The sequence below is a fragment of the Artemia sp. Qi Xiang Cuo genome, chromosome 21, assembly GCF_049724085.1.
Source record: "Artemia sp. Qi Xiang Cuo chromosome 21, ASM4972408v1, whole genome shotgun sequence".
In the NCBI taxonomy this organism is placed as follows: Eukaryota; Metazoa; Arthropoda; class Branchiopoda; order Anostraca; family Artemiidae; genus Artemia; species Artemia sp. Qi Xiang Cuo.
In genome coordinates, this window is record NC_142814.1 from 40,515,716 (window position 1) to 40,537,484 (window position 21,769).

At 35.1% G+C, this 21,769-nt stretch overlaps 3 protein-coding genes across 4 annotated transcripts in view; 1 reads left to right on the plus strand and 2 right to left on the minus strand.

The window, feature by feature from the left end:
• Positions 1-15,715, minus strand: part of yl (Putative vitellogenin receptor yl) — a 492,935-nt gene extending 477,220 nt beyond the window's left edge. Inside the window, exon 1 of the mRNA XM_089106682.1 lies at positions 15,661-15,715. The gene's annotated coding sequence lies outside the window, so the exon portion shown is untranslated. The remainder of the gene's footprint in view (positions 1-15,660) is intronic.
• LOC148939548 (protein CFDP2-like) lies at positions 2,244-2,597 on the plus strand. Its single transcript, XM_089106908.1, has one exon. The coding sequence runs from the start codon at positions 2,244-2,246 to the stop codon at positions 2,595-2,597; it is 354 nt and encodes a 117-aa protein (XP_088963034.1).
• Positions 15,716-18,888: 3,173 nt separating the features above from the next.
• Positions 18,889-21,769, minus strand: part of LOC148939549 (potassium voltage-gated channel protein Shaw-like) — a 350,445-nt gene continuing 347,564 nt past the window's right edge. For both annotated transcript variants that reach the window (XM_089107173.1, XM_089107174.1), the window contains exon 11: positions 18,889-19,182. In XM_089107173.1, coding sequence (XP_088963299.1) covers positions 18,992-19,182 — 191 coding nt within the window. In that variant the 3' untranslated portion in view covers positions 18,889-18,991. The remainder of the gene's footprint in view (positions 19,183-21,769) is intronic.

Consider the following 21,769-nt stretch of genomic DNA (forward strand, 5'->3'; position numbering starts at 1 on the left):
ATTTTGCAATCTTATAGGCCATTTTCTTGTCTAGGTCATAAGGCTAATGCTCAAATCTTTATCACCATCTTGTAGTTTCTTATCAGCATCATTGAAATGTTGTCATAGATCAAGAAAGAAAAGGACCAGAACCTTGATATTAATGATTTGTACAGAGAGTTTCAATCACTGAGGCACGCAGACGATGCAATCCGTTCCAAAACTGGCAACAATCCAGCAAAATTTTGGTCAGTCCTGTCTGAACGTAAGAATGGAAAAGGCAATTTCTTTTTCTTACCTTGCCAAAATTCATGAGTATCCTGATGATACTGCCACACTCAAGTGCTGCAACAGAGAGGCAGGTTTCGCTGCTAAAAGATCATCAAAAGTCCCCTGCTAAAGATCATCAAAAGATCATACAAAAATAAATTAGAAACTTTAAGTGCTTAAGAACTTTAAGAGTCAGAAACTTTAAGTGCTTTGATGCAAGTACACAGGTTTGTTGAAGACCCGGCAACATGGGAAATGTCCTCATTACTTGTCACAAAGGGAGAGGGAGTGGAAAAGGGAGGACCAGTAGCACAAAATACATTCTTTTGGGATCAGATTTTTATCTATTTCTGTTTCATATTTGAAGAGCAGAGAAATTTTTTTTCATTTAAATCTGCAGCACAAAGTTTTGCAACTTGATATGATCCTATATATTTCATATGGTTTATTATGATATGCTATATTTGATATGATTTGAATTAGAGATTTTGATTCGATATTATTTGAATATTGACAGATTTGGTTTCCTTGTGTAATTTGTACTGCCATCTACTGACAGGACTAGTACATGATCAATACAATGTTTTCACTAAATTGTAGTGGACGGGTAGGGACGGGTAATTAAAGAACATATATTTCTGCCTAATATAGAACTAATGAGTAATAGTAAACGTTGCTCTGTACTTCAAATAGTTCGTGTTTGGCTAAAGTCATCCTTCTCACTTTGAATTTTAGGACAGGACTCACGGATAGCTATTAAGATATTATAAGTTTTCACGGCTCTTTTTTTATGTCTACACTGCTTATCTAATTTGTTAGCTTAAAGATAATCTGTAGCTTTAGACCTCAAATTCTTGAAGATTCAAAGTAGGTATTTGGAATTCATTCCCGAGGGCACGAACTGACGCATTAATTAACGGAGCTAGTTACAATAAATTTATTACAGGGGGAGGGGAGCAACCCCGCCAGGCAAATTTTGTGAATTTGTGAGTTTGCAAAATGACTGCTGTTGAAAAGTCAATGATGAAATCTTTTTCTGCTGGCTTGTAGAATTGCATGCTCTCTGGCCCTTGCGTTTTTTGCTAAGATGCTTCTTTTTTATGATACCTCCAAATCACAGTATTTAGATGGTCGGTCAGAGTAGGGCTCTTGTCGAAGGAACCAGGGAAATAAGATTTATCACCGCTTGTCCAATATTTCAGCTTAGACTTGACCCATGAAAATTTTCCACAGGTAAAAGAAATATGTAAGAAATCGACACCATTTGAGTGGTCTTTTTCTGAGCTAAAGTTTACCGTTAAGGTACAACATCATGATACCAACTGTGGCAGGGGGATTAAAAGCGCTCTTTAGCAAATGAAATGCAATTTGAGAACGAAAAAGGATTATTGTGGTCATTCTTTTCAATGGAAACCTAGAAAAAAAGAAAAAGAAAAGATTTTTTAAAGTAAAGATACAGAAAAGTAAAATAGTAGTTGAATAAATTAAAAAGCTCCTTATGTCCAGAAACAGGATTTTAGTTCGCAATTTTAGTTTTGGCTGGAGTTAGGGTTTTTGGTATAAATTCTCTTCCTTCTTAAGCAGTAGCCTTTGAAAAACATAATGTCTTAGCTCAGGGTGCCGAACGTGTCTTTTTGGTCTGAAGCCTATCATTATTGAACACCGATTTTTGGTGATTTTTTGGGGGGTTTTGGTGAAATACTAGTGATTTTTAGTGATTTTCTTGGTGAAAAACTGGTGATTTTTGGTGATTTTCCTGCTGAAAAACTGGTGATTTTTATTTCATTGCGGTGGCAACCCTGGCGTGGGATCGTTCCACTTACTTCACGACAATGCTCGGTCTCGAATCACGGCAAGGACAAGGATGCAGCTGGACCACCAGAAGAAACTGAGTCGGACTAGATCTTGATGAAAAATCCAAGAAGTGTCTACTGTCATTCACTCCCGTCTCAGATAGAATCGCTAATGCTCTACTCAGTCACAAGCAAGAAAATATGACGGTCCTTGTTTGTTATGCCCCGACAGACGAAGCCGACACAAAAACAAAGGACACTTTCTACTCTGCCCTGACGAATAAATTATCTAAGATATCCCCGCACGATATTGTCATTCTCCTGGGTGACCTTAATGCAACTGTGAGCGCCAACCAAAACTTATGGCGGCAAGTCATTGGACCAGTTACTCCGGATTCCCTAAATGAAAATGGTCTAAGGCTTCTAAAACTCTGCAGCATGCACAACCTTGTGATCATGAATACCATGTTTGCAAGGAAGGACATTCACAAATATACATGGTACAGCAACGACGGCCATACCAGAAAAATGATCGACTACATCATCGTGTCATAGAGATGGAGGTCTTTGATCAGTAACTGCAGGACGTATAGGGCAGCTGAGATTGGCAACACTGACCATCGCCTCGTCGTCGCTAACATGCGAATAAGGTTCAAAGCCCAGCACTTAGAACCAAGAAAAGTCAAGATCGATATCTCTCGCCTCTGCGATCGGAAGACATGGTCGAAATATGCCATCGATGCCTCGAACCGCTTCGACGCACTCCTGCCATTTGAAAGTTATGAGGACGCATGGCTCTCGTTCAAAAAGAATGTCCTGGAATCAGCGACAGCAAATGTTGGAAGAAAAAAACGCGCTAATAAAGCGTGGATTCAGTCGGATACGCTTGACGTCATAGAGCAGAGACGCAAGGCGAGGTTACTCGGTGACATGCCAACCTATAGAAGCCTTAATGGTGTCCGCAACAAACTGATACAGCGAGACAGGAAGCTGTTTGTGAAAAGGAAGGCACATGAGCTAGAGAGTGCAGCCAAGAAAGGTGACGTTGGCCGTCTCTATAAGCATCTCCGTGATCTAACAGGAGACATAGCCCCCTCGGTTGCATCTGTTGTTCTCTGTGGATGGCCAGCCGCTCAGTGACAAAGCTGCCCAGGTCAATCGATGGAAAGACCACTTCTTGGGCCTCCTCAATGCCGAAGCTGTAGTGCAAACTGACCAGGAGCTCATCAGCCTAACCGCCAGCGCCCAGGAACTGCAAACAATCGACACAAACAACCCTTTTAGTTAATTAGGTGTTTACTCAACAGTATTACATTTGTAAAACAACAAAGCAGCAGGTATATGGGAAAGACTTGATTAGCTGCTGAAGTATGCTCAACCAGTAATGCTACAATAGCTCAATATACTGTTTTCTGTGCTTTGGCGCACAGAATGGATCCCGAAGGACTGGCGAGCTGGTATAAACCTGTCTTTATGGAAGAGAAAGGGGAGCAAGAGCATCTGTTCGAACTGCAGAGGCATAACGCTACTTTCGGTGCCTGGAAGCTCTTTGCTATGTCCCTGCTGGATAGATGCACGAGTATCCTCAGAAGAAAGAGGAGAGTCCATCAGGCGGGTTTTATGCCCAGGAGATCCACTGTCGAACAAATCTTTACCATGTGCCAGTTAATTGAGAAGACGAAGGAATTCAGGAGGAAAGCATATATAGTCTTTTTGGACTTCAAGGCTGCGTTTGACTAAGTGGATCACAACTCGCTCTGGCTGATACTTCAATCAACTGGTCTACCAGACAAAAACTGCAAGTTGTTTGAGAAGCTTTACGAAGAGACCGTGAGTTGCATCCAAGTCAACGGCAAACGGAGCACGACATTCGGCATCAAAACCGCTGTACGCCAAGGGTGAGCCACCGCCCCGGAACTGTTCAATTGCGTGATAGACCATGTCATCACACGAACAACAAATCGCTTGCCCTTTGGGCTGCAGTTTGGAGATCGCGTTCTGACAGACGCTGACTTCACAGATGATCTTTGTCTCGTTGCTGAATCGATCGAACAGTTGACTGACACTCTGGAAGTTTCGTAGGAAGAGGCAGCAAAAGTGGGGCTGAAAATAAACTTGCTTAAAACGAAGATAATGGTAATTGAGCCCCCAAGCCCAGTCTCGCCGCATGAGAACATAACTGTTTACGGAGCTCCTGTTGAAGTTGTAAAAAACTTCACTTATCTTGGCTCCTTGCTGTCTAATGACGGCTCTATAGAGGAAGATGTGAGCAGCCGAATTTCAAAAGCCTCGACTATCGTCGGAACGCTCAGTAATCTCTGTAGAATGCCGCATATATCTAGGCTCACGAAGATGCGAGTTTATAATGCATCCGTAAGCTCGGTCCTCCTCTATGCAGCGGAAACCTGGCCTCTCAAATCAACAATCCTCAGAACGATAGACGTCGGCAAGACGAAACAGCTCCGTCGGATTAAGGGACTCCGATAGGACGATTTTATAAGCAACACAAGGTTGCTCGCACTCACCTCCTAAGTGTCATTCTCCGTCCAAACAGCGCAGCATACTCTCAGACAATTCGGACACCTCCTGCGTATGCAGATGACAACCCCAGCCCGAATAGTCTACGATTTTGACGCTAAAGCTCATGGCTGGTCTCGCCCAGGGGGCATCTACGCTTGGTAGATTATTTTATTTTATTTTTGATCATTTTTTGTTTAATGGAGTTCTTTACTTTTCTTTGAAAAACTTATTTTGTGGAATTTTTTTTTTTATTAATTCTATAAAAGATATAGGTACTTGTATGATATACCCCCTACCTAACATTCTTTTAATATGTTTCTCCGACGCTCAATCCTAATGAAATATGTCAAAGTAAGATAAAAATGTAATACTTTAGTAAAAATTTGGCCTATATATTTGCACATTAGGGGGGAGGGGGATAAAGTGTAGCGGGTCTGCATGCCTAATGTGTTAGGTACAATTATTGTGCATATTATGTAGTAAGAATTGCCATCTAACTTCACACTGTCCAAATATATATATATATATATATATATATATATATATATATATATATATATATATATATATATATATATATATATATATATATATATATATATATATATATATATATATATATATATATATATATATATATATATATATATATATATATATATATATATATATATATATATATATATATATATATATATATATATATATATATATATATATATGTATATATATATATATATATATATATATATATATATATATATATGTATATATATATATATATATATATATATATATATATATATATATATATATATATATATATATATATATATATATATGTGTGTATATATATATATATATATAGATCTGTCAAGCTATAGTTGTATTAGCCCTTCCTCTACAGGGCTATAGAGTGTTCTTTCTGTGCATAATACAAATTGCGAAAACGTATTTAAATTGCGAAAACGTGTGCAATTTGCGAAAACGTATTCATTGTTAGTTTTGTTGTCGTAAATTGATTTTCTTTTCAATGGCTGATGTAATTCTTTTACCTTGTGCTTAAAAAATAGTTTTGTTCTTTTTTTTATGATGGAAACCCAGAAGTAAACCCTATTTCTCAATGGAGAGCCATGGTCAATTAGAAATAGTCTAGAGATCAGTAAAAATGAGACATGATATCCTATTACTTAAAATTCGCACTAAGACTTTATTTTTCATTCAAATGGGCCCTCGCTAAGTATTCTGTGACCACTGTTTTTATACGATTATCCCTGGTTAAAGAAAGGATTTAAAAGCGCATCTGTCACCAATATTTTCAGTAAAATCTAAAATTTCATACTTTTTAGATAGAGCCTTGAATTCTCCATTCTCAGAAATGTTGTATTTGATGGTAATTTTCATCAATCCAGACTGCTTCAATTCTGGGCTTGAGTATTCTTAATGCTAGTTACTTTTGATGATCAACTCTAACCTTATGAATATAGATCAGCCTTTTTTTTTGTCAATTTTCGCATTCAATTTCCGTTTTTTAGAGTTTCGATTTCTAATGAGAAGGGCCAATCTCTATTTTTTACTCGTTTCTAATAATTTAATGTTTCTAATGATTTAATACTCTTAGTTTAAAATTCCTACATCTTGATAGATATCGCTTGCACTTAGATGGGAGTGCTAAATAATCTGGCACCTAAATATTGTATCCATCCAAAAATAATATTTAATTAATTCATGGAAGTAGTTTCATCATGTAGACGATTTTAGGGTGTTCAACCTCCTTCCCCTAGTAAAATTAAGTGGTTTTTCGTATTCCCCCTAATTTTCATTACAATTGAGCTACTTTTATGCTTTTAAAATTTGCCCCCCTCCCCCCAAAAATAATGCATCTGCGTCCACGAAGACCGTCCGCAGGAAGGGACTCTTCAGGACCACATCTACCCTCAAATCGCTTATTGTTTTGTATTTTCAGAGATAACCTTTCCCTCCCCATCAGAAAAACTCCTATAATAAACGACTTATGCCTGGCTGAAACGTATTTCGTTAAACTAATCACAAAACGATATGTGTCACTATTCTCAATACAATATAGCGGTTACAAACATTGGTTAACACTTTTTTGTAGGGGGGTTGGTATTTATTTCGGATTATATCCATTTCGTATCTACCATCGTGATCGTGTTTTTTTTAGAACAGCGTCCGAACAGATCAATTTTTACCAAGATGCAGATCTTTTTTATTGATTAAAATTTTAAATATCCTATCACCGAAAATTTTATAGAAGTAGTCGTAGGTACAAAACTAGGTGGGGGAGTTATAACCCCAGAATTTCAAAATCCTTACAATATATCCTATAGTCCCCCCTTTATCCTTATATTTTACTTGTACCCTCTTCCCCCTCCTTATAAGTTTAGATGTGTGTGACTGAATAGTGGATATTCTCAACTAGGAATATTTAATGGTGTTTCACTCTCAGAAATCTAATTCATACCTTAATAATAGGTTCACTTTCCCCCAGAGAGCTAGTAAATTGAGATTTTACGAGATAAAGTTAGTAATTCTGTTGCTCAAATCCATCTATTACTTTCTAGGAACAGACATTTTCCAAAAATAGGTGAGACGTGATTTTCACCAGGAAATCTGAGACATAATTCTGCCTATGATTTAAGATATTATCCATAAGAAGAAACACCAAAATTTAGGCACAGGCGTTTTTTGGGGGGAGGGGATTCAAATAAATTTTGTTTTTTTGGGATAAGGGCCGGTGCTTATATACATTTGTTTGGTACTTACGTATTATTGCGGCAACATTTAAGTTCATCTTCTAAGGGCTCAACCTTAATGAATACCAAAATATGATGAAAATATAATACTTTATTAACAAAATTATGGAAACTACAGAAGAAATTTATTGACACGCAAACCGACTTTTTTCAAACATGGCCTACCTGTACACCTCCAAATAGGATTTTTATCGAGAGAATATTATGTCTTTTTTTTTCTTTTCTTCTTATTTAAGTTAATCATCAATATGTATTGTTATTTATTACTTTAGTTATTCTATCTCTGCAAAACGAGCTTGTCTCTCTGCCAGATATTGGTATACTTAGTATGTTATGCATATATGATTGGAAAATAAATTATCCTGAACCAGTATAAAGTCATATCGTGTCCACTGACGCACTGTTTCATTTTGGGCAACAGCCCCTTATCCTGGAAAAATTTAACTGCCTCTTCTTCAGTCCTTGGCAAACCCCAAATTTTCATTTTTTGCATGATCACTATTCTTTAAAGCAGGTCGTCCCCGTCTGAGGTGGGAGGATGTCATAACGAAAGATTTAAAGGAAATGGGAACTTTGTGGGCGGGTGTAAAAAAGGAGGCTTTGAGTAGATTGGGGTGGAGGAGGAGCGTGCGTAGCTGTGTTGGCCTCAGGCGGCTTGCTGCTGCGGTGAGTTGTTAGTTGTAGTAGTAGTAGTACTATTCTTTATCAATTTATACCGCAAGTTAAATGAATTTCATGGTCATAAGAACCGGTTCTACTTAGGTTCTAAAACCGGTTCTAATTAGATTCTACATGTTCATAAAAACCGGTTCTACTTATGTTCTACTTAAATGAAGCACTTAAGAGTGTTGGCGGTATAATGCATAAGTACCATTTGTTTTTGTATATAGTGTTAATATTGGACGAGTTCTGACTCATTCTTGGAAAAGTAATGATTTTTTTTTTTTAATATGATAACAAACCGATTTGGGGTAAAGACATTTTATCATTCGTACCGATCAGACGAAATTTGCGTAGAAGTTACATGAGACCCTGAGAAGATTGCAAAATCATTTCGTTTTGGGGTCCAGGCACCTTGCCACCTTCTATTATCCTTCTATTCGAGAAGGCTTCAGTACATTTGGGGGGTAAAGTTGGGTACTTGTAAGAAATAACCCCTGTCACTAATTTTCACTTACGCATTGCAAAACCGGTGTTTTGTTAATTTTTTTCAGCTTAGCGTGAGACAAGACAAAGAAAAGTGACAGAATAAATGGAAAATAATATAATTTGGACTGTGTATATACACATTAGGGGGTGGGGGTAAAGTAGTTCGACAGTGTGAAGTTGGAAAATAATTCTTACTGCATAATATGCAGATTAATTGTACCTTACACGTTAGGCATGCCGACCTGCTATACTTTACCCCCCACCCTCGAATGTGAAAATATATAGCCCAAATATGTTTCTAAAGTATTAGATTTTTATCATACTTAGGCATATATCATTAGAATTGAGCGTCATAAAGACATATTAGAATAATATTATATATAGGTATTACATATAATATTATATACAATATTATGTATAGGTATTATATATAGGTATATATATATAGGTAGGGGGTATTTCATACAAGTATCAAGTCTTACAATATAAATGGCCGTTATATAGCCTTGAAAGTGCCATAGGGTATCATTAACCCTTACTTTCAAAAAATATTATAATCGACGTTACAAAGGTAAATGATGTTAGGCTAAAACCTTCTCTCTGACAACACTGCTGACTTGCTTAGTGATCTATCTTGTAAGGCTACCTTGTAAACTCATCATTGAACGAAATCTATTTTGATTTTGAAAATAATCTAGTTTTTCTTAGTACTGACATATAACCACTCGTTAAGGAATTCACATGGGATATTGTGAAATTGAATAATTTAGGTCATTGACGATATGTTTGTTGCTATCTCAAATCACAGGGATTTATATAAATCTAGATTAAGAATAAGGTTTGTATCAGAAAATAGATTTGTGATCCAATAAACATGAGAGTGAAAAATTATTAAATTTTATACAAATAGGAGAATAACCTGTATATACTATTTTTTGGATATCTTCAAGGACCCAGCAAATGACGCGAAAAGTACGATCCGTTCAGGTACATTCGCAGAGTGTTGGGAGTAGTCATCTACGTAGGAGGGGATTTTAATCCGTATTCCCCTTAAATCTTGTGATTTATTTCTTACACTTTTACTATGTTTGCCTATTTGTGCGTTTTCTTAGGCTTCTCCTCCCAATTATATCGTTGGGCCCCGAAGCAGACTCCTGCCCCCGTGCACCATTTGGTGGCCACCAAGCTCTTCAAATGCTCTTTGTGTGTAGTTTACTATGATAATTGGTTACGCGGAAAACTCATTTTTACGTTAAGAACCATTTTCAAGAACCAAGCAGTTGAAGGGGAAAGAAGGCTGCATTCAGACACATTCCCAGAGTTTTTGGGGCAGTCATATTCGTAGGTTAGGATTTTAGCCTATATTCCTCTTAATTCTTATTATTTATTTCTGTATTCACCTATTCTTGTGTTTTCTTGAGGCTCCCCCCTCAAGCTGTTTTTAGGACCCCCGACACAAACTTCTGCCTACATACATAATTTGGTGGCCACCGAGCCTTTTAATGGCACTTTGTGTGTAGTTTTCTACGCAAATTGGCTACTTTAAGAATCCATTTTTATGTTAGCATTTACATGAACCCAGCGATTGATGGGGAAGGAAGTTTTCATTCAGACACATTCGCAGAATGTTGACGGCGGTCATTTACATTTTTATACTTTTACTGTATTTACCTATTTCTGCGTTTTATCACGACTACCCCCCCCCCTCCCAGCTAAATTATCAGACCTTGAAGCAAACTCCTGCCTCCGTGCATCATTTAGTGGACACCGAGCCCTTCAATAGCTCTTTGTATATAGTTTTCTATTCTAATTGGTTACGCCAAGTACGACCTTTCACACTTAAACAAGTAATGTCACATTAGGTTTTAAAAGTAGTGTGGAATGGAGATAGAGACTCAAGCTCCGATTAAAAGTGATAGCCTTTTTAAAAATATTTTCTAGGTTCATTTTCTCAAAATTTATTTAATTGCTCATCCAGAAATTTCATGTTATGGCTACTATGTTTAGTCATTACGTTGCTACTGTTTAAATTTTTTTGTTATTTTGTTACTATGTTTACTTTTCCATAACGCAACATAAACTTACGTAGCATAAAATTCTATATTGAGATCGAGTCTATCTGAAACTGCTTATGGTTCGTTTACACATTGCGGAAATCCATGCGGAAATCCGTCCGTATCTGTTCGAACTATGGCTAAAATAACGCTGCGTTTTAAGGCAAAGATTTCAAATTATTGCAACAGCATGACCTATGTTCTTACCCTCTTCTGAAAGTTGTTGAACAATAGAGAGTCAAATAATACTGTTTTTGTTTGTTTTCTTACAGTCTGGGTGCACACCGCGCAGAATCATCGAATCTGTGTGAAGCCTTGAATCGAAGTTTTAAGATGTTGTAGTTTTTGGTAATCCATACTCATGATTTTATTCACCTAAAGATTTTGGCAAGATTCCGTCATGATTTGACCAAAACGTTGCGGAAAGCTAGAGATTTTTCTAGCACAAAAACGGACGGAATTTTCGCACGGATTGCTAAATCCGCATGAATTTCCGCAATGTGTAAACAAACCATTAACAGTACGGACAAAATTTTGATCCGTAAGATTACAAGACGTAGCCTTAAGTCTTAAGTTGTGGGAGTCTGAAGGGTTTTAAGACGTGGTGTGAAAGCCCCGTAACACTTGCTTCACAGTTGCCATAAAAATTATTGGTTTTTGTATTTTATTATAATTTTGTATTTTACAATTTATGGTTTTGTTTTATTTATTGAATTATCTCAAATTTGACAAAATGTCATAAGCTCGTAAATTTTCTAAAGTTGTCGTTATATATTACAATTAAATAAAAAAAAACAAGTTTTTTTTAACTGAAAGTAAGGAGCTACGTTAAAACTTAAAACGAACAGAAATTATTCCGTATATGAAAGGGGCTGTCCCCTCCTCAACGCCTCGCTCTTTACGCTAAAGTTTTTATTGTTTTAAAAAATAAAGTTGTGAGACAGTGTCAAACTTTAGCATAAAGAGCGAGGCGTTGAGGAGGGGACAGCCCCTTTCATATACGGAATAATTTCTGTTCGTTTAAGTTTTAACGTCGCTCCTTACTTTCAGTTAAAAAACTTGTTTTTTTTTCATTGAATTTCTGAAAATTTTTTAATTAACGCGGGTTTTGATCTTGGCTCACCGTACATAATAATTAAAATGAAATTTGCATATTAATTTTGCTTTTTTTTGGCTAAATGGCTTTCTCGAAGGTTGTTTAATTTTACTTACGAACGTTTTTATTAGTAATAAATATACGTAACTTACGAATTAACTTACGTAACGAACTTATTTATTCGTATATTTTATTACGTATATTAGGGGGTTTGTCCCCTAGTCAATACCTCGCTCTTACGCTAAAGTTCGAATTTTGTTCCAATTCTTTAAGAAGGACCCCTTAATCAGAAAGGCCGTTAATTATAATAAATAGCTCCTATGAAAGTACTAGAAAAATTTAGCTTAAAGAGCAAGGTATTGACAAGGGGACGAACCCAATCATATACGTAATATTTTCTGTTCGTTTTAAGTTTTGATGTTGAAAAGTTTTTCAATTGAAAACTTGTTTTTTTATATTTAATTTCTGATCGTTTTTTTTAAATAATGCTGGAAAATTTTGCGCCCCCTTCATAGCGCATGTCCCTTCCCCCCGGAAAACTTCCTCCGTGTAGAGATCCTCCCACTGCACCCCCGACCCACCCCCCACTACTATAAAAAAAAAACCTGAAAACGTCTGTATACTTCCCAATAACCAATAATATATGTAAACATTGGACAAAGTTCATAACTTTCAGCATTTTCCCCGGGGACTGTGGGGGATTAAGCATCCTCAAAGGCATGGTTATTATATTTTTCAATCATGTTGAACAAAGTGGCTATCTCAAAATTTTGATCGGGTGAATTTGGGAAAAAAAGAGTGTGGGAGGGGCCCCAGTTGCCCTCCATTTTCTTGGTCACTTAAAAGGGACACTAGAACTTTTATTTTCCGTTTGAATAAGCCCTCCTCCGATATTCTAGGACTACTTGGTCGATACGGTCACCTCTGAAAAAAAAACAACAAAAAAATAAATAAATAAACAGGCATCCGTGATCTTTCTTCTAGCAAAAAATACAAAATTCTACATTTTTGCAGATAAGAGCTTGAAACCTCTAAAGTAGAATTCTCTGATACGCTGAATCTGATGGTGCGATTTTCATTAAGGGTATATGACTTATAGGGGATGTTTCACCCTTTTTTTGAAAATAAGGAAAATTTTCGCAGGCACATAACTTTTGATAGGTAACACTAAACTTGATGAAAATTATATTTTTGAAATCAGCACAAAATCTGATTCTTTTGATTTCAAATATATATATATATTTGAAATCAACGTAAAAATCTGATTCTTTTGATATATCTGTTCGTATTAAAATTCCGTTTTTTGGTTTTGGTTACTATTAAGCCGGTCGCTCCTTACTTACAGTTCGTTAACACAAACTGTTTGAAAAGAACGAAGAGAAGTAAAAATCTACAATGGAGCATAACTTTAAATGAACACAAATTCTCACAAACAAGCATTTGGTAGCCACTCCCTTAAAACCTCCCAAATTCTAAGGAGTGTCAGCATGATTTTCCTACTTTTTCGTAATATTTCCTTCCCCTTCCATCTAACCCCTTCCCTCTCCATCTGATGATCCCGTACATTTGAGTCCGGCAATCAAAGCCAGTGGCGTCGATTATGAAAATGTGTTTGTCAAATTGTGTCGAAAAGGTCCAAAATGTATTTTTCAAAATCTAGGGGGAGGGGCAATTTTGTTGTTTTACAATTTTTCAATAAGAGTACCAGAAAGCCAACATCCAATGAAAATATCTTAGAAAATATTTTTCAAAACTAGGAGGGTGTACCTTGGGGGGAGGGAAGGCTGCCCGAATTGACGCCTCTGATTTCACCTGAATTTCCGAAAAGCAATTTGAGAATCTAGCAAACCTCATCTGTAAAAGTTGGTACTACCATCTTAACGGTATTCTCATTATAACCCTAAACGTTGGGATCGAACCCCGTTTATCGGGAAGCTTATTTGATTACTTTGGATATTTATGAGTCACCCTTCTCTCAAAAGAAAGCTCGTATTATAAAAAGTGTTTTACAGAAATTTTACAGAATTTTATCCTAAAGAATTTTGTCCTACAGAATTTTAGGCAATTTGCCTTTTCTTCATAGCGCAATTTGCTTCTTGACAAAAATAACTTAATTGTAAAGTTAATAATCAATGAAAATGAGAGGATTTTTGTAATTGTTGTTAATCTTTTGCTTCTTCTGCTCATGACATTTGTAAGAAAACAGTGAAAACTACACAGAACTCGATGAAGTTCTCCCCCTCTCGACGCACGAATCTTTGGTCGGAGCCCTCCTCTTCCTCAAACAAGTTTTTTGAATACATTGAAACAAGTTAAAATATTATAAATATGGCCTAGGCGAGTACCAATACCCTGAATGGAATTTTTTAATTCCAAATATCATATAACATTTAGCAACAATATCCCAAAATGTTCAATTGCTTTTTTAAGGTGCAAGTGGTACCAAAGGTGCAAATGGCGCCATAGCAAGTAAGGATATGAATATTATCAATATTAATTTGGTAACAGTCTAGCAGATAAGCTTTTTTTCACCAAAGTCTAAAAAGTACTGAAAACTGCTTTAAAAAAACCTGAAAATCTTACTAACGCATTTCTAAAAGGGTTTTGCTTCAATTTCTCTCCTTCCCCTCACCCCATGGAACTTTTTTCTTCCCGCCGATTGATTAGCGTTGGCCACAAAATAATAGAGAAGATCTGAAGATTTGATACCCCTCCCCCTTTAGACGAGAGCCCTTACTTTATTGTCCATTTCTGACAAATAAAAACAAATCGGTTTGATATCCAGAAGTGTCCAAACGGAAGGAAAGAATGGGCATATATCCCTCACAAAAGATAGAAAGAAAAAGACACAGGTCAGGAGACCATTTCAATAATATCACTTGACATTCGAGGGGATGATTTGAACTTTGAGCCCTTAAAGGTGACACCTTGTTCTGTATTATTTGTCCATAGAACATGGTTACCAAAAATCGCAAAAAATTTAAAACACTCATAAATAATTGCTTATGTTATTCCAAAATGTGTACTGCTGCTCCTTAGAACCCCCAAAACCTCCTGATAGGCATATATATAGCCCACTTTATATATTTTCATTACATTTTACAATAGGGCTACTCTTTTCTTCGTCGTTGAGCAGCGTTCCCAGTTGTAAAATGCTTTCTTTTTGTCATTCACTATTTTAAAAATATTGGGAATATATACAGTGGGCTGTATGTTCTTCTATCAGGGCATGAAGGGGCTAAAGTGTAGCCCTTGGCCCTTAAGAATGAGATAAATAAGTGTTTATGATTGTTTTGAAGTAAATTTTCAGAATTTTCTAGGGTTTTCTTGAAAGGCTCACAGATCTTCACTCTCATCGATAAAAATACATAGGAATGCAAAATGTTGACTAAAAAAAATATTTATTAAAATAAGTTAAAATATATATTTAAATTTTTTAATGTATTTTATATGTTATAAAAAAACAGTATCTTAGGACATTTAGCTTTTGCCTTCCCACCGGATAAGCCTCTGAAGGTAACAGTGGCAGTTCTGGCCTCTTTTGCGTCGGGGGCAAAATCTTGATTAACAACCCATTCTCCCCTGTCTCCCCAAAATTTTTAGGGCAAGTTTTAACAAAATTTCATTTATTAACAAAATTTTAAATTGTTAACAAAATTTGAATAAAACATATTACAAAAAAAACAATAAAATTAATTCAATTTGGTCTACTTACTTTTGTTTTGAAGGAATGGCGACGAAGATATGGGAAAATGAAAATATTGGATTCAATTTGCTAATACTTGTTGCGACCTGCGCCCTCTGCTTTACTTTAATAAAAAATTAAATTTCAAAAATTACAAAATGATTGTAACCATATCAGACCATTTATTTGAAATTTTGCGCCCCCAAATTACCGCGCCTGGGGCAAGTGTCCCCCATAAAAATGTCTTTTTGAAGGCAACATTGACCGTGCTAACTCAGCATAGCTTAAAGAAATTAATAACCCCGAGAATTTTCAAATAAAGGAATTCCAGGCTTACCTTTTAATAATTTATCCAGACAAATCTGCAACTGTTAACTTCCACTCACTAGCGTGCCTGAAAGGCGACTGAAATGAAATGAATCAGCCACCTAAATCGCAAGTTAAACGTCCGATATTTTAATTTTGATTTTACAATGAGAAACATTTTGTTCTCTTTTAACAAAAGATAGACATCACAATGAAGTAAGAGTTGGGTCAAAATTAGGACAGACAGTTTTTATCATAAACACAAAATAAATCTAAATTAAGCAGAAGGGGTTGTAATGACACATTCTTCTTTTTTCAGAGTTTAAATATTTCTTCAAGATTAAATATTAAAAAAGGCTATGGTATTTCAAGTTTGACATATGGCCTCCCACCCCTCCCCCCCCCCCTTCCGTCATCCTTGTGGAGTTGCGTCTGTCTCTGTTTTATTCCTGGTCGTTATTTAAATACTATTAAATAGAAAAACAGTTTTTTTTTAGCTGAAACTAAAGAGCAGTATTAACACTTAAAATGAATAGAAATAAATCCGTATATGACGGAGGATGCCCTCTACTCAACCCTCGATCTGTATGCTATAGTTCGATTTTCTTCAGAGTTTCTTAAGAAAGACGGCTAAAAAAAAAAAAACAAGCGCCGTCGTATTTGAACTAGAAGTATTTCTAAAGAACTTTAAGACCTTAGCCTAAAGAGCAAGGGCCGAAGAGAAGACCCCTCCCCTAATATATGGAATAATTTCTGTTCGGTTTAAGAATTAATGATGCTTCTTACTTTCAGTTGGAAAAACTTTTTTCATTTAACTTCTGATCGTTTTTCAAATAATGCAGGGAAATTTACCGCCACCTCCCCTTCCCCCCAAAAAATACATCTGGGAGGTTCATTCTCTCTTCATGTAAAATTGTGCAGTCGAAGAGAGAGTAAGACAAATACAAAATTTCTGTATATGAATTCCGGAAAATTCCCCCAGGGAAATCTCCTGCCCAAGAACATTCTTCCTTTGTAAAAGCCCACCTCCCCCCAAAAAATCCTTATATTTCCCAATTAAAAATACTATATGTATGGACAAATTTCATAACCTACAGTCCGTTCACCAGGAAACATTGGGTGGGGGTTATCATTCCCAGAGGCACGGTTATTGGACTTTTCTACCATACCGAAAAAAATGACTATCTCAAAATTTTGGTTGGATGAATTTGGGTAAAAAAGGGACGTGGAAGGGGGGTAGTTGCCCTCCAACTTTTTGGTCAGTTAAAGATGTTTCTAGAACTTTAAAGTTTCGTTTGAATGAGCCTTCTCTTGATCTTCTTGGGCTATTGGTTCAATATGATTACACCTGGGGAAAAAAAAGAAACAAACAAAAAAACAAACAAACATCCGTGATCTTACTTCTGGCGAAAAAAAAACATAATTCCACATTTTTAAAGATGGGAGCTTGAGACCTCTAAAGTAATATTCTCTGTAACGCTGAATCTGATGGTGCGATTTTCATTACGGTTCTGTGAACCTTTGCGCATGTTTCGCCCCTTTTCAAAAATCAATCAAGTTTTCACATGCTCGTAGTTTTTGATGGGTAACATTAAACCAAATGACTTTCAAATATTTGTAATCAAGTTAAAAAGGCAATTCTTTTTATGTATCTATTGATACAAAAATTCTATTTTTAAGGGTTTCGGTTACTATTGTGCCGGATCGCTCCTAGTAACTGTTCGTTACCACAAATTGTTTGATAACTGAAGACGGGTAAAGTAATCAAACAGGAGTAATGAACGTAATGAAAAAATTAATGAACAGGAGATGTTAAAGAGTAATATCTCTGTGCCCTAATAGAACCAAACTTGTTGTTCTCTTTTATTTTGTGGTTTTACTGTGATTAGGAAGCATTGTCTTTTTCACCCACTGCTGTATTTCTCTGCTTTTGAAGTCTTCCGGGGGTTATATTATATTATTTTATTTTTTTTTTTTTTTTGTATGGGTCTCAAAGATTAAAATTTTTGAATTATCTATTCCTCTGAAATTTCCTTGCCTCCAATCATTGATTGGAGGACTTGAATGATTTAGACATAGAGTTGCTCTTTATGGGGACATGAGTTTTGTTATTTTAAATTTAAAGCCTTACAAATGGTGCAGTTTAAAAAAGGACTGGGTCGAATATGGATAACCTTCCTTGCCACTGAAGGTTATCCATTCAGACACAAGGGCTACACAACACTTTCTTTTTCAGGAGAAAGGTTCTTTTCCAAACGAAACGGGCGAATAATTTTTAAATAGTTTAAAAGTCCAAAATATTTATTTCGGGGGGGGGGGGTCATGTCTGAAGGCAAATCCTTACTATGGATTTGTGTTTGACAACCCCCTAGGGATTGTAAAATTTCACGGGGGATCATGTTTCTAGCTTTTTTTGCTTTGTCTTTAATTTGACACCCGCTACTACCAAAACTACCAAAAACTAAATACGTGCATATGGCGGTCTTATCACTAAAAATTCAGTTCCAGATTTTCCCTAAATTTCAATATATACTTTGCCTGGTCCCTATTTTATCCCCAATTTTCCGAGTGAGATACTTGCCAAACAATAAATCAAAGAATTAGTTCAACTTAGTTCAGTTTTATTTTCTGCCAAAAACGTTTTTGTTTCATTTCATACCTAGCGGTACCCCAAAGTCCTTCATTGGTATACCTTTAGGGATATGTTGAAGAAGATCACGCAATTCTTAGGAAGGGAAAGTTTATAAGAGCCTGAATATGGGTGAAAAATTGTATAAATTAAAATTAAAATATATATTTAAAATAAAGTATAAATTAAAGTATATATTAAATGCTATATACTTTCTTGCACATACTTTCAGGTTGTGCAAGCTTCCGCTTAGCCGATTCAAACACAAAGATTTCATTTCTAATTTTTTGAGAAAAAAATTTTCGAATAGTTTTTGTAATAGAAGTTTTTTGGCCAGATCAAATCAGCACTAAGGATTTCTTACGCCGTGTATTTAGTATAAAAAATTTCCGACACAAATTTTGGTTTTGACACAAAATGGTTCAAGGATTATTGCGCAATGACTTTGAATACAAAAAAAAAAAGATCCAACCAGTTTTGTTTTGGCTTTGGTCAAGTAGGTACTACACTGAGTTCGATGAAGTTCATTAATTTAGTATGAACAAACGATTTATGAAAAACCATCATAAGCAATTAATCATTTTTCAAAAATTTTACAAAACAAATCGAATATACTTTTCTTAAACCTTGAACGGAATAATCGAATTTATTTGTTAGAAACGTATAATAACAAATATAAGTTAAACTCTGAAAATTTGAATATTAAATCGGATAATAATTTAATCACCAATTTTCACTTATTTCCGTTTTGAGTCCCCATTGAGTGACCATTACTTTTGCATCCAGTCTTACATCCAGTTGAATAAACACTTCCATCTGTGGTGAGGTTGATTCTTTTCGCCTCAACTTCAATGGAGTTTAATCCATCTTGGATCGGTTGTAAGCTTACCAGCTCTTCTGTTGGCTTCTGTGCAGACATTGTTCCTAAAAAAAAACACATAACTTATTAATTATTTTTAATTTATTTATCTTATTAATACTATATTATTAGAAATTAGAAATTTACAATAATATTATTATAATGTAATAGTAGTAATAATAATAATAATAATAATAATAATAATAATTAAATATAATAAATATAATAATAATATAAAATATAATATAATGTTATTATATCATAAGAACAATATAAATAATAGTATTAATGTTAGAAATTTATAAAAATTTTAGAAACTAGAATAATAATTTATGTTATTATTAGAATGTTTAATTTCTTATAAAGTAGGCATATAAATTATTGTTTTAACTTTTCAGAAGCTTATCCGACCAAGCAAAATTTTTTTCTTAAGTTTGCATTTTTTTAAAAATATTTTAAAGTTTGCATTTTATATGGCTGCAGTAATTGAAAAGACTGTATGCTACACACGTAAACTTAGTAAAGTTCCAAGAAAATCAAAATAAAAATCATGTTTTTGCCCCCTAAAACCATCCTCGTTTTATTTACACCTGAAAAAAAGACTTTCTAAGATGTTCCTTCTAGCTCTTTCAAATTTGTGATGTTTTTTGGGAGTACCATATTTTTTTCAGTGTTGAAATACTGAACCGTGAAAATAAAATATAAAGGCTAATTAGTGAAATTTGACAAAGCTTTTCGTCCGTAAAAATTCTAAAATTAACAATCCGCTATTTCCAGACTGTTTCTTTATATATGTTTTAGCTCATTTTTTGCGATTTTTCACCGCTTTTTTCAATTTGGCAGAATCTACTTTAAAAAACTGCATGACTGCATAGGGGGGTCTTTTTCATCATAAATCGAATTCTCGACTGTATATATATATATATATATATATATATATATATATATATATATATATATATATATATATATATATATATATATTATTATTATATCGTTGTGTAAGTTTATATTTAACCCATTCGAGGAATAATATCTCATTTTCACTGCTATTGATGCTTCAAATCTTAATAAACTACAGACAGCATGCATTTGCGCGATCTGCTTGTATCCTCTTTTTGTTTTAATTTTTTTTTTTTTTTTTTTTTTTTTAGTGTTACTAGCAAAGATTTCCTGATGAATTTAAAACGGTTGATACAGTAGCAAAGCCAGTATTCTAAGTCTGGTTGTCTAAAATTAAATTAATTCCAGTATTTTTCTCAGATTCGTGGTGGCCATAGTATAAGTATCTTCGTCTTCTTGAATTTAACGGAGGTATTGGAGCTCTCTTCCGAACCCCTTTCAGCTCTCTTCGTCTTTGGATTGATTTCTGTGAACTTTTTTGTTAAATTAAAAAAGAAAACTTAAAAAACTTGAATATATATATATATATATATATATATATATATATATATATATATATATATATATATATATATATATATATATATATATATATATATATATATATATATATATATATAGAAAATTGTAAGGCTGTTTGTTTGTTTGGTTATAATGTCTATACGGAGGGGTTGTCCACTCTCGGCCACATATGCACATCTTGGAGCGCCAACTTTTTCGACAGAAATGGGACACTTTGCACCACGCTTGCAAAACTTCCACCACGCATCGAGAGCTGTTTAAATGGGGGGGGGGCAACCGGGTCAGCTGCCCTGATGCTAAAGCTTGAGGGCGCATCTGGGGGCACCGCGGATGGGAGGTTGCCCACCTCGATAGGATTTTCCCCTTCAATTTGGCTTTCTTTTTGCTTATATTTGAGTCGGAAGGGACACTGTAATAAATTTTTCCCCGGGCACCACCAACCTTAGGAACGGCTCTGGTTGCACCAACCACTTGTTTTGCATGGATTTTGAAAGTGAACAGTCCCTGAGTCTTTTCATTGTCGTTTCAGAACTTATTTCATTTAATTTTAACCAGTTAGCTCGTTTTGCTACCACGCATAACCTTTAATATTTCCTTTACAACAAGTTTTTTTTTAAATCCTCTTTTTCTTTTTCCTATTTTTTTTTCATTCTCATAAAATATTTCTTTCACTTCAAATCTCGCTCGGTAATCACTTTCTTCAAAAACACAACTAAAGGTTAAAAGTTTTTGACCAGATGACCCACCTCTTGGTGATTATCTAGAATAATAAAAATACAAATTTTTAAATACACCCGATTATCCCCTCCCCTCACACACTCACACCCGAGAAAATATTCCTTGAAGATTAGGCAAGAGTCTCGTGGTCATCCCTTCCGACGTAAACGTAAAAACGTAAAACATACCGTCCGACGTAAAAGTCTACTGTTGCTACCTTAAACGCCTCCAGACGTGGGAGGAGCTAAGCAAGAAAATCCCGCATATGATTTTTACCAGTAATATCACTTGATATATCAAGTTCTAATCTAAAAACATTTTAACAAATAAGTAAAGACAATAAAAGCTATTTAATTGCCCCTAATCCTTGAACTCAAGGACCCGATATACTATTAGAAACAATAACCTAAGGGAATTGTCAATTTAAAAGCCATATCTCTTTCTATCATCAAGGTATAACAAGAAAAGCACCTTACCAACATTTAGGAGTTTATGAAGGGAGACACTGAT